General features: G+C 38.6%; 1 protein-coding gene across 23 annotated transcripts in view; it reads right to left on the bottom strand.

The window, feature by feature from the left end:
- Positions 1-6: 6 nt before the first annotated feature.
- The window catches only part of LOC113055310 (voltage-dependent P/Q-type calcium channel subunit alpha-1A-like), a 118,308-nt gene continuing 101,460 nt past the window's right edge, over positions 7-16,854 (bottom strand). For 6 of the 23 annotated variants that reach the window (XM_026221509.1, XM_026221516.1, XM_026221513.1 and 3 more), the window contains 8 exons: positions 14,373-14,469; positions 9,057-9,162; positions 8,704-8,811; positions 6,893-6,996; positions 4,819-4,925; positions 4,492-4,633; positions 3,321-3,440; positions 222-1,335 (listed from right to left, as the gene is read on the bottom strand). In XM_026221509.1, coding sequence (XP_026077294.1) covers positions 1,141-1,335; positions 3,321-3,440; positions 4,492-4,633; positions 4,819-4,925; positions 6,893-6,996; positions 8,704-8,811; positions 9,057-9,162; positions 14,373-14,469 — 979 coding nt within the window. In that variant the 3' untranslated portion in view covers positions 222-1,140. Of the gene's footprint in view, positions 1,336-2,413; positions 3,441-4,491; positions 4,634-4,818; positions 4,926-6,892; positions 6,997-8,703; positions 8,812-9,056; positions 9,163-13,343; positions 13,441-14,372; positions 14,470-16,074; positions 16,795-16,854 lie in introns of those variants that run through there. The other 17 variants (XM_026221518.1, XM_026221520.1, XM_026221530.1 and 14 more) reach the window with 10 other exon arrangements.

The following is a 16,854-nucleotide window of genomic DNA, read 5'->3' as shown; positions in this document are numbered from 1 at the left end:
CCAGGACCAGAAAAACAGAGATAAGATACAGGCACTCACATACACACACACATACTGTACATACATACAGGGATACAGGGCTGCATAAAAGGACAGGAAAAAGGCATAGAGAGAGAAAGGTACAGTGACGAACAGAATATACAGAGGGTAAAGAGGGCGAATAACAAGAAGGATGGCATGAAATAGTTAAGTGTGACACCAAGACATAAAGAGAGACGCGGACTCCTAAAACAGACAAAAAGTGCAAGAGAGAGAGAGAGAGAGAGAGAAAATGAGGGAGAGCATGGAGAACACAGAGAGAGGCAGGAAGCCAGAGATGGTACATACACTGAGGTTACTTGCTCGCGGCCTGTGTCTCCGTCGCTGTTGAACAGCAGACAGACGTGCGCAGAACAGGACACACACATGAGACCATAGGGACGATACACACAGAGCACAGCATAGAAAGTGTGAGAGCAAAAAAGAGAGGGGGGAGGATAAAGGAAATACAGAGGAAATGGAACAAGGAAGGAAGAGGAAGTGAAAGGGTGAGTAGGAAACCAAGGGGGATCAGAGATATGATGACATAAAAATGGAGACAAATTCAATGTGCAACAGGACAGAATGGGCGAGAAAGATCACAGGGGTGAGAAATTCTCAAAACAAGAGGAAAGGGATTGATGGAATAAGAAATTAAAAGACGAGTGCCGCAGGAAGTCCATGAAAGTAAGGAGAGACACCAAAACAAAGGAAGAAAAAAACATGGTGAAAGAAAGAAAATTGGTGAAAAGAACAAGTAAAACCACAAAATGAAAGGAAAAAGGAAAAAAGAAAAGTACGGAAAAGGAAAATAGAAAACCAGAAAATGAAAATAAGGAAAAGGGAAGGGGGAAACCATTAGACATTATGGGTAAAACAGAGGCAAAAAATAATAATAAAACCATGTTTGGTTGTGCAAAATAACGAAGGTTAAAGATTTTTTTTTTTAATGAAAGTAAAGGGTAAATGTAAGCCCATTAAAAGGAAGAAAAAACAAGACAAAGAAATGAATAAAAAGCAAAATGAAGAAAGAAGGTAATTATTACCAAAAAATGAGAGAGAAAAAAAACAAGTAAAGTGGAAAGTAGAGATGGGAGAAATAGAAGAATAGTGATCCCCAATTTAAGTTGGAGAGCACAGAAACACATTGACAGAAAGGGGTTGTGGGTGGTGTGTGTGTGTGTGTGTGGTGTGTGTGTATGTGGGGGTGGGGGTAGGGTGGAGGAGGAACAGGAAAGAGAAAGAAGACAAAAATTGAGCGAGTGTAGAGGAAGATAGGAAGCACACTAACACACTTACCGCAGCAGAACGCACACTCTGTGGGGCAGAGCAGTGTTAGACAAGAGTGAGTCACAAGAACAAGAACCACATCTACGTTACAGATTTACATGACACACACAAGCACAGACTTTGGTGTCCTCGCACTTCCTGGTATGTACTGTACACACCACACTTCCAGCACACAAGTGAACATATATTGATTCTAGCAGACTGTTACTAGTTTGTGAGGTTTCTATGTTTAGCTCACCTTCAAACACACACTTTACAACACAGAGACGCACGACTGCCTCATACTTAACTTTTACACACGTGGACAAATTGCTAAACCCAGACACATCTCCAGAGGAGAGTCAACCAAGAGATCATGGGGATTATTTATGTCAGGGTGAGAAATGCTGTGTGTGTGTGTATACATTTATGCATTATAGCATAATAGTATTAAATGCATGATTGCTTCTATGTGATGTGTTTTGGGTGAATGCTGGAGGAAATTGCATGTTGTGAGTGTGTTACTGCCTCCAGAGGTTGATTTGTGGTAGTGTTTCGAAAGTATGAATGAATGAATAAGGGATTTATATAGCACTTTATTGTATCTTGCTGTACACCCAAGGCACTTTACAATCATGTGAGGGGGTCTCTTCCTCAGCATCCACCAGCTACAGTACAATGGCGCCAGTGCACTCACCACACACCAGCTACAGGTGGAGAGGAGAGAAGAGAGAGTGAAAGAGCCAATTCAATGGATCGAGTTGATTAGGAGGCCATATAGGCCAGTGGAGGGAATTACGAGAAGTACAATGGGATTTTAGTGACCTCAATGTAACGTCTCATCTGAGAGATGGGGCACTAGGACCCACACAGACCACAGGGTAAGCACCTTTTGCTAGCCTCACTAACACCTCTTCCAGCAGCAACCTAGTTTTCCCAGGAAGTCTCCCATCCAGGTACTGACCAGGTTTAACCCTGCTTATATCTTCAGTCGACAACTAGTCTTGGGCTACAGGGTTATATGGCTGTGGATCACGTGAAATATTTCATCAGGTCACAAGGTCGGTCACAGTATATTTGGTTGGCAATGCAGTGTATATGTGCATACTTAATTTTATTATTATTATTTTTTTTTTTTGCATGTTAGGGGTAAGTCTTAAATTTAGTCAGCAGTTAAATAGATTAAGAAATGCATTTGGCAAATCTTTTCTTAAATTACAAGTTGCATTTAAAAATAAATTTAGTAATGTACTTTTTTAAAAAAATGTTTCATTTATCTAACATTTTAAATATTAAACATGTTTATATAGACAATTAGATTTTTACCAAAGACACATGAATCAAAAGTGACATTAAATATTATTTTTTATGGTTTCTGTTTCAAATAAAGTCTGTTCTTTCCATTTATCAAAAAAAGTATTACAGTTTATAATAATAACAGTGTGTGTTGTTTTTAACAAAAACAAACCTGTCTATAAATTGAAAATTTTTCAATCTTAATTATAATAACAAATATTTTTTTGAGGAGCAAATCAGCATATTACAATAATTTCTGAAGCATCATGTGACACTGAAGACTTATTTAATCAGTTTGGATCTATTCATTCTGTAATTATGCACAAATCCAGCTCTGGAAGCAGCACACTTCAGACACACCAAGGTTTTCCTGAAGGTGATCTAGGTGTTGATGATGATGATGCAGAGAACACTCTCTCTCTCTCTCTCTCTCTCTCTCTCTCTCTCTCTCACTTACTCTCTCTCTCTCTCTAACATAAACACACACACGCATGCAAGTGAAGGGCAGGGTATGAGCCACTTATCCATGAGCCCTTTGACAAAGACATGCTAACATTTATTGACTTATTAGCATGACAGCACAACTAACGTCTGAAGTCTGGTTTGCTCAACTGAAGCTGTCAAAGGCTGTTAGCTGGATAACTGACTGAAGATGGATATTGGGAATGGACAATAACAGATAAAAGGTGGAAAGACAATATGGGTGAATGGATGGATGTAAGGATGAAGGTGCTCACTTGGTTGTCTGCTGAGAGGCGTGGCATGGAGATGGTCCGCCCATGCCCTTCCATTGGGTGATAGGGCTCAGTGTCCGAGTAACCGTCCCCAACAGGCCCAATCTCTCTCATTTCTACCGTCTGCAAAACAGATCAACAGCATGTGGGCCGGGCTGATGCCTGCTTTAGCGGCCTACAGCTCTATGGGGTGTTATAAACCAGTAGAGGGCAACGTCATGCTCAAAAGTGTGTTGGAGCTGAAGATTACAATGCTTGAGCTATTCATTAGCCATTACCAAATGATGCATATCACTGAGTGAAATAAAAGAACAGGTGCACACTCAGCCCACATCACAGCTTATTCCAGCCAAGAATAAAGCATTTAAGTAAATTAAAAAATAGCTGTTGTTCTGCTTTATATATTTGATTTTTGTCTCCTCAAATTAAATAAGACCTAACTCCAACTAAATCTGATAATATATCACATTTTCTGTGTTATTTTAGGTTTAGGGTTTGTAAATTGAAAATTTACAAAACTTGTTTTGCATTAATTCCCAAAGTGGTGAAATAAAACATTGCTTGAGATTTGACCAAAATATCACAGTACTGGCTGGATCACGCACTGACCTTGCCTGATTGCCCACTACTGGTTTAAGTACTTTCCAACATGCTTGCTAAGCCTAAAGTTTCAGCATCTCCTTTGCTAGTGCATGGAAACATCAGAGTTGGATGACTGCTGAGTTACAGAGAAGTGTCACACTGAAGGAGAGATGAGAGTCTGGAGAGGGTTTGGTACGATCCAGCAGACAGTGAGGAAGCAGGCAAGCAGTGAAACACCCCTGCAGTCTGGCAGAGGTGGGAGGGTCTATACAAATGGTCTATGATGGTCAGTGAAGTTCAGTATGATTTATCAGACAGTTAAAGAGGTGAGCTACAGACCGACAGAGACAGAAGAGATAGAAAGAGTGATAATATGAATGAGAAGTGTGTCCAAAAGCAGCGAAAAAGTGATGGTGGCTTGGAAGACAATGATTGGTTCAAGCACACAGTTCTTTCGATACCAAAGGCAGAGAGAAGCTGATATGGTCACGGCTACTTTGGTGGGTTTCAAGAGTCCGAGGAAACTCCTGCAAAAATTTCAGATCCAAACAAAATGAAATCGCCTTTCCGATCTGACGATCTCCGATATTACCTGTGGATTGTGGCGGCTGTCTTGATGGTCTTCAGGATACGGTCTGTCAGGATTCCAGTTTTCCGGAACAGGCTTCTGGAACATTTCCTGGGCTCGTGATGTCACCCACGACTGGCTCTCGATCATTCCACCCTCCAGAGGCCTGAACCAGTGAAAGATGTTGGCTGGCTAATTCATTTACTCAATCACACACACAGTTATGTACAAAATGCCTTTTGCAAACAAAAATGTAATAGAAACACAATTCCACATTATATTATACTGCAGAATTAATCCAAAAGCAGATAGACATATATATACATAATATAGACATAATTTGATACTCACAGGCTGTTGACAGGTTCCTGCGGCAACTCAGGGAGACCGTTCACCCCCTGTCCCCCTTCCTGGTTCGGGGATGGCTCCAAGCGCTGAAACATTAATGGCGTTCGGTTCTGTGTGAGATACGAACATGGCCTGCAGCTGGGATCAGACACACTCATGGGATATGGGGAAACAAACACAAGCCACCGTGCACTACACAGGTGGTGGGGTATCAGACAGCAGAGTTCCCCAGAGGGCATCATGGGTAATGGAGTACTCCTGTGCCCTCCCCAACCTTGAATGGAGTCCTCCATTGGGGCTGTGCTGTCTAGGTAGGTACCGATGGCTCAAAGCATTTCCATCCAACCCACCGGAAGATATGGGTGGTAGTAACAATTTGGGCATGCTACAGTGAAGATCTGAGGTTCATACTTGCAGAACTACACGTTGTGGGTGGGTGAAACTTAAACTATGAACACTAGAAATCTCAGAGACTGTGGTAGCCCAAAGGTTACAAGACAAAACAAAACAGACAGAGAAAATTACACATAACAAAAAAGAACAAGAGATTGACAGTGGATCCAACAGGTCAAAAAGGATTGAAACGATGAGAAAGATCAAAATGAATTAGTTAAAATGCAAACAAGTTGACAGACATAGATACAGAGACATCAGGGATGGATACAGAGAGTGAGGCATCCACAAAAGAGCAGCTGATGTTGAGAGGACAGTGCTGAGGTACAGGTGCAATTAAGTGAATGACGACATGTAAAGAGACAGACAGGGAATCAGGTGAGGCAAGACACAAACATAGATTTAAATCATTCCCTGATGCCGGCAGAGTGTCCATGCTTTTAGTGGTAGATATATGAAGGCACCAAGTATTACTAAGTGCTAAACACATGCAAAAACAATGGACACTGTGCCTGTACAGGATGGGAACTTTTCTAGGGAATGGGACAGGAGTGACGCTGACAAAAGGCCATGTTGTATCATTCATCATTGCATATACCCTGCATAATTACTATATCTGTTTTTAAGCATGCTCTAACTCTGTAAATAACATGTGAAATGATTGTGTCTATAATGTATACATTTCATGCCATAAAAGCACTAAAATAACAAAGAATTTGCATGTACATCTTTTAACCCATAGTGCTCCATGTGGGAAGTGACAAACACTACTATTTAAACCTTGGGATCAGCAAGATTAAAAAAAAAAAAAAAAGAAGAAAATGAATATTGTTATTCAGCAAGAATACATTCAATTGATCAAAGGTGACAGCAGACAGCAAAGACATTAAAATGTTACAAAACATTTCCATTTTTAAATAAATACTTTTTTTAAAATTCATAATCCTAAAATTTTTATCACAGTCTCCACAAAAACATTAAGCAGCAAAACTGTTTTCGACATTGATAATAATGAGCAGCAAATCAGCATACCAGAATGATTTATGACTGGATTGATGAGCTTTATCACAACATCAATAAATTGCATTTTAAATAAAAAATAGTTATTTTGAAATTTAGTACTATTTCACAATACTACTGCTTTTACTGTATTTTTGATCAAACAAATGCAGCCTTGGTGAGCATAAAAGCTTAAAAATAATCTTACCTACCCCAAACTTTTGAATGGTAGTGTACATCCTGTATTTAATAGACACTAATATCAGTGTTAAACAGAGTAAAGGAGACATTGGCTGTGCCTGAAACTGCAGGCAGCTACCTAACTGCCTAGTCTGTAAATAGTTTGGTTTTTTAACTATGTATTTTTATGCCTATTTTGGGATATCTCATAAAAAAAATTCTACAGGACCAAATGAAAAACACACTTTTCAAAAGTAGCCTAAAAACATCAATGTTTCTCCTAAAAATGTATATTTTCTATTATTTGTTTTTTAATAGTTTCAGACATAGCCAATAAGTCAGAAGGTAATCGATTTAAGATTGTTGTGTGGACAGGTTGTTACCACTGTTGATTAGCAAAGCTAATCAGCTGCAAACTTGACTTATTAGACTTCATGCTTTGGTGGGATAAGAGTTACAAAAGGACGAGAAAGGAGAGCATTTGTTTGTTTGTCTGAAGTGGTACCTGCTCCTCACGAAGCGCCTGCTGCTTTTTGGCCTTGCTCTGCCGGTAGTACTCCATGATCATCATGGCGGCGTAGATTTTGCCCACTGTCAGGTCTGTCGCTGCTGAGAGGATGAAAAAGTTAACCTGCACAATTAGACTGGGGTGGAATGGGACCCTGAGCCGAGAGGGGAATGGGAGTTGGAGACAAGGCATGCCACAAACACAAAGTTCTAGTCCCTCAGACCCAGACTAGACACACAAGACTAGATCTCACAAGAAACCTCTGTTGGTTTTATTCCCATTGATCTAGTCTTAATCTGGGACTGAGAAACTAGATAACAGGAACACAACAAATTACAAGACAAATTTCACAAATACAGCTGCCCCAGAATTTAGATTTAGTCTCTTAAGTCAAATTTATACAAGTATGAATGTCATTGCATAGACAACTAAATATCACAAATTAATTTACATTTTCTTAGGCACATTTGCAATGATATTTAACCAACCATTAAAAATAAATGCCACCTGGTGTGCTGCTACCAAATGTAATTCAAGACGTTCAAAACATTTTAGGATGGCTTAGTTGCCCAAATACATTCTGGTGCCACTGTATAACAGCAACAAATATACACATCTAATAAACTTTTCACACAACAGACACTAGACAAAGTGCACTTACAAATACAAAATGCAACAGAGCTGATAGTCTTTTCACATTCAAATCATTAATTAATTAAAGCCTCTTATTTTACTCAAGCACCTTATATAGCGTCACATTTCTAGCCTATACTGCATTCCTACAGGGACTCAAGCCAATTCACTACGGGAAGATACCATGAATGAGGCAACAATATCAGAAAACTATTTAGGATTACACTATTTTGTGAGGAGCTCAAATTTTTCATCAAAACTCTGCAGCGGTATCCAGAGTTTGAATGAGACAAAAAACATAAATTTGGAAAATTTTGAGCTGCCATAAATAACAAAAAGAATCCCTTTACACAAAAAACTTTCTTATCAGGACAATTTCATAGTAAAATTGGCTTGAAACCCCCCGTGGAGCAACAATAAACTTCAAAAATAAGTCGTAAACATGCTGAAATTTCAGATTAAACATGCTAAAGGAAAGCACACAAATGTATTTCAGCTACTTGTCATAGATCATAATCACAGATTTGAATATATTCTGGTCATCTCATTAAAATGTAAAGTCTCTAACATCTGTAAACACCCTCAGATATGAGTTAATAACTCGGGCTACACTGTTTTAAGGCTCTGTGGTTTAAAGGTTAAGCCCAGCTAAGTGCTTTACGAATGCTGGAGTGAAAAGACTTCTATAGAGGATCCATCTATAGCGAGGCACCCCCTGATAACAGACAATGAAGAGGACAAAGGAAGAGGGAGGAAAGGAGAGAGGCTGGAGAAAGGAAGGATATGTAGTTTAGAAGTGGATGAACAATTAATTAAAAGTTTAAATGAGGATGGCGAAAAGGATGTATGACGTTTTATATACTCCAAATTAAACTAGTCAAGTCATGTTGAGAATCAGATGTAAACAGATACAAGGCCTTATAAGCAATAAATCATATAGTTAGGAAACAGAATGGTTTTAAATAGTATTAATATGGTAAGGCATGGTATAAAGAACAGTGTAAGACAGTGGTTTGTCATGTGGGGATGGGAGAAAGATCAGTTAAAGGTTTTGAGATGTGTTGCCTGATCAGAGGGTGCTGAGCGGTGTGAGCTGAGAGAAGCTGTTCTCTGATGAATTGGTGATCTTTGGTTATTTTTTTTTATTTTTTTTTACAAACCAATCTGCAGCTTACACTTGTGTGGTGTTACCAGCAGATCCAGGTTCTTCTGGGAGAGATTTGGCCAAATCGCCATCATTTCCTTACGGAGCTCCGCGTCCATCTGGTGTTTGTCTGCGCCTCCTGTAAGCATGTGATGTCAGGGCAGGGTATATACACACACACACACACACGCAATGCACATATGTATAGACAAACAAAATATGCCAATACACCAAAAGCACCAACCCAATATCAATAAAATATCACAAAAACATAATTTGTAATCACAATCATTCAGAAGATACAGGAAAGGGTGTTTTGTTAATATTATTGTTATTTTATATGCAGAAAGTAAGAAAGAAAGAAAGATAGATGTCATTCTGTACCCTTAGCGATTTTGATGTCCAGAGCTGTGCGTATCAAAGCCATCAGAGTGGAGTTGAAATGCACTGTGTTGTCATCTGCAACAGGTAGGTCCATGCGTAGCAGTCTCTGTGAAGAGCCAATCAGAGGGGATGAGGGCATGGCTGTGTAAGTTAAACATCCAATCAGATGCTTTTGGTGGACTAACAAAAGGCTTGGGGAGCTCAGCAGTTTGTAGCCAAAGAATAAATTACTGGCCACACAATTTTGAGGAGATTAAGTTTTTAAACAGGTCATTTGATTGCAGGGTTGACTGTAGGTTTAAAAAAATAAATATTTTATTTATTTATTTATTTTATGTAATTGTTGTGTACAAAAAATGCAAAATGCAATTACTTTCCTCAACCACACAAAAAGTGATACGGAAGGATTAATTTGGCCTCTGTGAGAGCAGTTTTCTTAGTTACTTAGTAACTATATGCAATCTTATAATGAATGGACCATTCACACAATTTATAACACATATAGAGTATGTGACTTAACTGGAGCCCTCACAGATAATAGGAGCAGTATCACAGGGGATGAAGTCATCTCTTCATTGCTCTTCTGTCTGTGAAAACTAATCTCAGATCAGGCATAAACTTGTCTTATTTGGGACTGCCAACTCATTTGTTATTCCACATCTACTGCAAATGTGTAAATTTTAAGTGTGAAAATACTTTTTGGGACCCTATAAAGTGCAATCAACTGATCTTGAATTGGCTAGTAATGATGGGCCGTTCTTGAACGATTTGTTAATTTTAAAGGAACCTTTAATGTGACTCGGGAAGAACGAGTCGTCTCGTGGAGTGATTCTTTCTGTCGCACAATGTGCAAAAGTCTATAGGTTCTGTACTTGAATTAGTTCACCTGTTTGAGACTTCTGGTTTTTCGAGTCGTTAATTTTGCTGAATGATACTCAAAGGTCAGAGTCGGTAAAACTTCCCATCACCATCGGTTACTAAAGACTGAGGGTCCAAATGTCAGCTTAATTCAAAATATCATGAAAAGCTACTGCTAAAGAGCTCCCCCCACCTGTTGGACTTTTTATATTTTGGACAAACCAATGAATGAAAGAGCACCTAAAAACAGCTGATTGTTGTTTTTAGATGCCAGTTTTCATGCATTGGATGTGCCTTCATGGAATTGGAATACACAAGCGCACGACATGGAGTTAGAGTGAGGAAGAGAGCATGTGTGTGTGAGCCTGTGTATATGCATGTGCCCATTTCAGACCAGTCCGCTGTTCCTTGGAGGTGTAGATACCAACAAGCATGAGCCGTGTTCCATCGGTGACCATGCAAAAGCGCATGCAATACAGCACGACCCCTAATAGGAGTTTAGCGATGGCACGACCCACCCTCCTCACCAGTCACAGCCCACCCGAACATCAACACCTACTCCATGCATCATGCATTGCATGCACCCCCCTCCTCCCTCCCCACCCTCACAGAACAAGAGCAGTGCAGCCGCGCACAGAGAGTATCATTTTATTACTTGTATTACTGGGTTTGTTTAGCATCTTTATCTTTGTGATTTCTTATAGGGTTAATTAAAACAAATTTTTTTGGATCTCTCGATGCAAAACGGGTGCAGTTTTTTGAAGGTCAGAATAAGGGGTGGCATTCCCTTCAGTGTTAAAGGGAGAAAAATGACTGTGTTGTACACCAGAGAAGTGTAGAACTGGATTAGGGGCAACAGGTATAGAAGTTAGTTCACTTCAGACTGGAAAGCTATGAGATGTGTACCACATAGAAAAATAATGGGAAGGGGGGGAATGGTGTGCTTGGCAATGGATAGAGAGAAGGTCTGAGAGGAAAAGAGAGAAAAAGAAGAATTCTGTTTGTTTGAGATGAGGGGAAACAATAAAAGTGAGGAAAGTGAAAGGAAGAGTTTGAAGTGAAGGGAGTCTCAGTGAAACTTTGTCAGAACATAATTAAATTTTGCAAAATGTCTACCATAGATAAAATCTGTTCTTGTAATCTTAGTGTAGATGCAGTTTTTATTAGACCCAAAATATTGAGTCTGTCCAAGATCAACATATCATTGTGTCGTTGTGCACAGCTGATGATACATATTGTAGGCAAAAAGCTCCAGAAAATATTACTTTGAAAAATTAGCTGTAATCTAGGATAGATTTTTTTTTTTTTTTTTTTTTGTGGATGACTAAAAATCTTTTTGTTGTTGTTGTTGTTGGGTGAACAGCACAGCAAAAAAAAAAAAAAAAAAAAAAATCGAATGTTTTCCATTCTCAGTCCTAACAGTCAAATAAGATTTCAGGTAGTTTTTATTTTGCTCAGAAGTGTGCACTTTGTCCTTAAATACACTACCATTCAAAAGTGCAAGAGCAATATTTTTTAAAGTAATTTTATTAATGTCTATATATAATTATTGATATTTTATTCAGCAAGATTGCATTAAATGATTAAAAGTGATGCTGAATACATTTATAATGTTCATTTTAATGTTTATAAATCTATAAATTAGACAATCTTTAGAACTTTCAATTAATCGAAGACTTCAGCATATTAGAACAAGTGCTGAAGGATCTTCTGACACTGGAGACTGGAATAATGACTGCTGAAAATTCAACTTTGCCATTATTTTTTCATTTCAAATATATTATAAAATATATTGTTATAGAAAAGTTATTTTAAACTGTAATGATATTTTACAATATTATTATTTTTTTTTTTTTACAGTATATTTGATCCAATAAATGCAGCCTTTGTGAGCATAAGAGAAAATCATTAAAACTTCTAACTTTGAATGGTGGTGTATTTGAAATTCACTATGCAGAAACTGATGAAAGTTGTGGGAACAAATCCTCGGTTTTGGACACAGTATAATCATGAAAACCTAAAACACCTATGTAGAGTATAAAATAGATTAAAAAGATATATATTATGGGATATTTATAACAGCATCCACCTGCAAAATGACAGTGACACATGATATTTCATATGAAAAAACATTCACCTTTTCATTCACCTCAAACTAAGCATGCCAGCTACCCTGATGAACGTGACATGTGCAATGGCTGGATGTAATTTTTCACACAAGGATGCATTTAGATTTCTACTACTTACATAACTAAGAAGCATGCTGATTAAAGGTGAAGAAATGCAAGATAGATAGGGAGAGGAAGACAGGAAGTGAAAGAGGGAGAGAGCAAGAGAAAAAAAAAAGAGGAGGAATTTTTGTGCAGGGATGAAGAAATGTAGTGGCTGAAAATGCAAACCCAAAGAATGTGGGGAAAAGTAGAGATAGAGCGAGAGACAGTAAGAGAGAAAGAGAGAGGGGAACGGAAACAGGTCAGAACTGCATTGACAGAATCAAACGAAGGACAGGTGGGAAAAGCTTATCCGTGATTCTAGTGGATTTGCCGGAAAAAAAAATCAAAAGGACAAAGTGGATCTAAAGACTTCTGAACGCTACGTGATTGCACTAGCTGAACCTTACGAAAGTGTCAACAGTTGAAATCATAGAAAATGAATATCTGAAGACTTTAGGAATCATCCACTGGAGGGAGAGATGCAGAGGACCAAAGGCACGTGATTCTTCCCAGTCCTTCTGTACACGCACACATATATATTTGTGTCTACATTTGTATTTACAATTAGGCTCCATTCCTGCCATTAACATTGAAAACATACAGTGGAAATCACACAAGATTCCTTGTTTTCTAGTTAGAGTCAACATGAAATAGTATTCTCAACCCACTTAACTTTCTAAAATGTAATATTAGTAATATTGTAAGAACAATGGTAGAAGGTGACTTGAATTCACTAGGATTAAGTTTCAAAAGTTGATGCAGAGGTGGGGCTACTTAAAAAAAAAATTGATGAATGAATATAAAGACAAACTTTTTCTGAAATACACTGTGCCAATGAATAAGAACAGGTAAGGGTGAAAAAAAGGGTCCAATCTGATTTCATGTTGATTTGAAAAAATATATAATTTAGTAACTCCTAATCGCTAAGAATAAGAATGCAAAATTACAAGTTCCTTTTATATTTGCAACAAAATCCTTTACATCTGTATGTGAGTGAACATTTGAGTACGGTGCAGAAGGGCTGAGAAGGTACCCTCCGTTCCCGCTCTCCAGTGGATGTATGCGTACGGGTATGTGTCAGCTGGCTAACACCTTCAACGGTACCCCACAATATAAAAGGAAAGATACAGCAGCTCACCAACACCAACACTAACAGAAAAAAAACGGACAGCTTTGATTGGCTGTGGCGCACCCACGACGGGCTGCCGCCGCTAACCTTGTAGGCGACCCGAGCTGGGCACCTCTTCCCCAGGCCTAGCGGAGGACACATGTGCCTGAGCATCTCATACATATCACTGTAACTGATCCTGCCACTGTAACAGGGAGTGGGAGGGAAGGGGAGGGGTGAGACCCCCAGAAATTAAACGAGGAGAACGTGGGAAAAAAAATAGGAGGAGGACGACGAACGAATAAAACAACAGACAAGAAGAGAAACAATGGAGAGGGGAGGGGGAGGGGGGTGGACATCATGGCACAAACCAGAGGATGGTGGGATTTAAACCAAAAAAGGAGGAAGGAGGAGGAAATAAGAACGACAAGAAGGAAAAACAAAGACACATAGGTTATTGTTTTGGTCAGGGCGAGGGGCGGGGTTTTGAGAGCGTGAGCGCTCTTGATTGGCTGGAGGTTAAACAGGAGGAGGGGAAGCTGGTTTTTAGTTCTAGTAAAAACACTGTTCTATGCGATCGTGGGATGGTCCCATAGAACTGCAGTGGGGCTTCAAACAGGCAAAGAAAAGCTCCGCTGCTTGGTGGTGAACTATGGTAGTCACGTCAATGCAGTCCTCTGATCCCCAACCCTCACTTCGTCCCCAAACAAGAACAATGCACACTGTTACACCCAGTTTGCCAAGGCATGGTTCAACAGCAAGCAGAAAGTAAAAAAAAAAAAAAAAATGACTGATTCATTCGTTTGTTTCTTTTTTTTTTCTTTCTTTCTTTCTTTTTTTTTTTTTTTGGCTGTTAAAAGTGATTCATTCCACAGAGAGATTCATACAGACGTGTCTGTCATTGGCAGTGCATGTCATGCTTCTAAAAAGGTGTCTGCATTGTCCCGCACATTCTCATTTCTCATATCAGAATGCATATAGAGATGGCGAATAAAATAACAAAAATGAATTTCAAGTAAAAAGAAGAAAAACTGTGGAGAAGAGTAAAAATGAACTGAAAAAGAAAAGAAAAGCAACATTCATTCCAGTCTTCAATGCGAGCAGGTGCTTAAGTTTTTTGTTTAGTAGGATCCAAACCTTGCAGGCCACCCTATGAGGACATTTCTTGCCTAAGCCCAGTGGGGGGTCGATAACCCGCAATAAACTGTACATATCCTTATAATGAATGCGCCCGCTGCAAGAAGAATACAGGGAGGTTAGAGAGGGGGCACACACAGGAAGAGAGAGAAGAAAGAGAGCCAGAGAGGAGGTAGAGAGGAAATAAGAGAAACAAGAAGAGGAGCACAAAGAACAAGAGAATAAAAGCACACATATCCATTGACAAATCACAGACCAAACCCATTGCCTCAAACCGATAGAAAACCAGATCATTCAAAGGACAGCCCAACCGATTTTAAGCTAAAAAATATGTTCAGATCAAAGACTGGAATCTTCCAGCAATGGACCCTTTTCAGGAGACTGTGATGAAGAATAATTGAAACCAAACACATTTTATAAATACAATTATAAAAATATTAAATACATTAATACATTAATGTTATGAACATTAGAAATAACTGCTTATGCACCTCTAAATAAATGTTTCTTGCTCTAGTTCCCTTCTACAATCCAAACCTAAACATTTGAAAAGGGACTATTGCCTTGGATAAATTTCAACGTATGTGAGTGTTACTGAAGCCTTTAATTAAGATTTTAATGCATGCCAAATTCCGTGAAATGAACCCCATCTATGCATGTGAATGAAATAACTACATCAAATTTTGAGTACAAAATAAAAAATGGTGAAGCTGTCCCTGAATGATCTTTAGTGTTGTTCTGAATTCTCCCCACATCACGGTGCAGAGGGAACAAATCCACCGACATGACCGTGCACATGAGAGGCTCTCTCATCTTGGCGAGTCCAATGACTTAATTGAACTGCATACAGCGACAGCTACGTGGTCTTTACCAGTCAAAATACATGAGGTGTATTTTGTTAACGTTTGTATGCAGTGGCAAGTACAGAAATAAGCTGCGACAGCTTGTCTGTGAAGATGTTTGCCATGCACACCCGAGCCATAAAGATGGGAGAATTAAGTCATTGTGAAGTCAGAATCTGCCATGCACAGGGTCTCATGTTCAGCTCTCTTGGTTATGCTCATTTATATCACTTTCTCGGTTTCTTGCTGTTTTTTTTATACACTTTTGTGTTTGTTGTGTGTGTTAAGCAGATGTTTCTTTCTATATAAATATAAAAGTTATTTTTGTTAAAATATGTTACAAATTATATCTTTCCTTCTTTCTGACTCTTTGAATGAAAGTAGTTTAAATCAGGATTATGCAAAATTCAGAATTGAAGAAAATGGTTCCCTTTTAAATTCATAAGTTTGAATTTGAATTGAATTAGCCACATTCCGCAGAAAGATGAACTGAAATTTTAATTTAAATGACAGGGTGAGGTACTGGATTGTAATTGAAAGAAATTTAATGCAGGCAATACCATTCTGGGAAATTAAATATCTTTCCATCTTGGTTTACAAAAGTTAATTTCTTAAATATAATGAAATATATTGTATATTAATAATAAATCAATATGTCTATAGATGGCCATCCATCCATTAATCCATCAGGCCAATAAACTTAAATATTGCTTGTAGTTACCATATTTTTCGGAATATAAGTCACACCTGAGTATAAGTCGCATCAGTCCAAAAATACGTCATGATGAGGAAAAAAACATATATAAGTCGCACTAGACTATAAGTCGTATTTTTTTTAGAAAACATTACCATCTACAGCCGCAAGAGGGCGCTCTATATTTTCAGTGTAGACTACAGGAGCACTGAGCCACATAGTCTAGAGGCTGTAGACGGTAGTGTTGTCTTTTGGTTAATTTCTCTATAAGTCGCAGGACCAGCCAAACTATGAAAAAAGGTGTGACTTATACGGAAAATACGGTATATGATTTTTATTATTATTTTTTTTTATTAATTTAAGTTCTACTGATTCACATTCAGATTCAAATTGCAATTCTACATCTTGTTTCGTACCCTGACTCAAATTTAGGAACTGATCTGGGAAACTATATTCTGAATGGTGCACAACCCTTATTCAAACCTTAAACCTTCTTTTGCTGAATCATCATCACCGGATGTGGATTGTCAACAGGATAAATGGGCTCTCTCAGGGCTGGGGTAAGGAATGCCTTCATTCAGACCAACTCCATGGGCTCCTGCAGAACAGCACTCGAGGATGAGGCAAGCACCAGGACAGAGGGAAACGGGAGACACTACTGACTGGGCAGACAGAGTTTGTGGAGTTGGTACAATTGGGCTCATTTGAATGAAATCAAATCAGACTACAGATGTCACATCTGATGGGATATGAGGGATATAACACTGGGCTTTTGGAGATTTTGAAATCTTTGACTTGGTCTTATCTTAAATGACCTTGGACATCATTATGGGATGTTCTGTGGATGTTTTCAGTAACAAAAGACCTTAAAGGTTTGGGCCAGCAGCTATGGAGAGGAATGATTGGTTTGAGTTAGTTTGTGTGCACAAAAATATCTGTTGTAAAA

The sequence above is a fragment of the Carassius auratus genome, chromosome 36 (genome assembly GCF_003368295.1).
Source record: "Carassius auratus strain Wakin chromosome 36, ASM336829v1, whole genome shotgun sequence".
Classification (NCBI taxonomy): Eukaryota; Metazoa; Chordata; class Actinopteri; order Cypriniformes; family Cyprinidae; genus Carassius; species Carassius auratus.
This window is presented reverse-complemented; position numbering and strand designations above follow the sequence as displayed.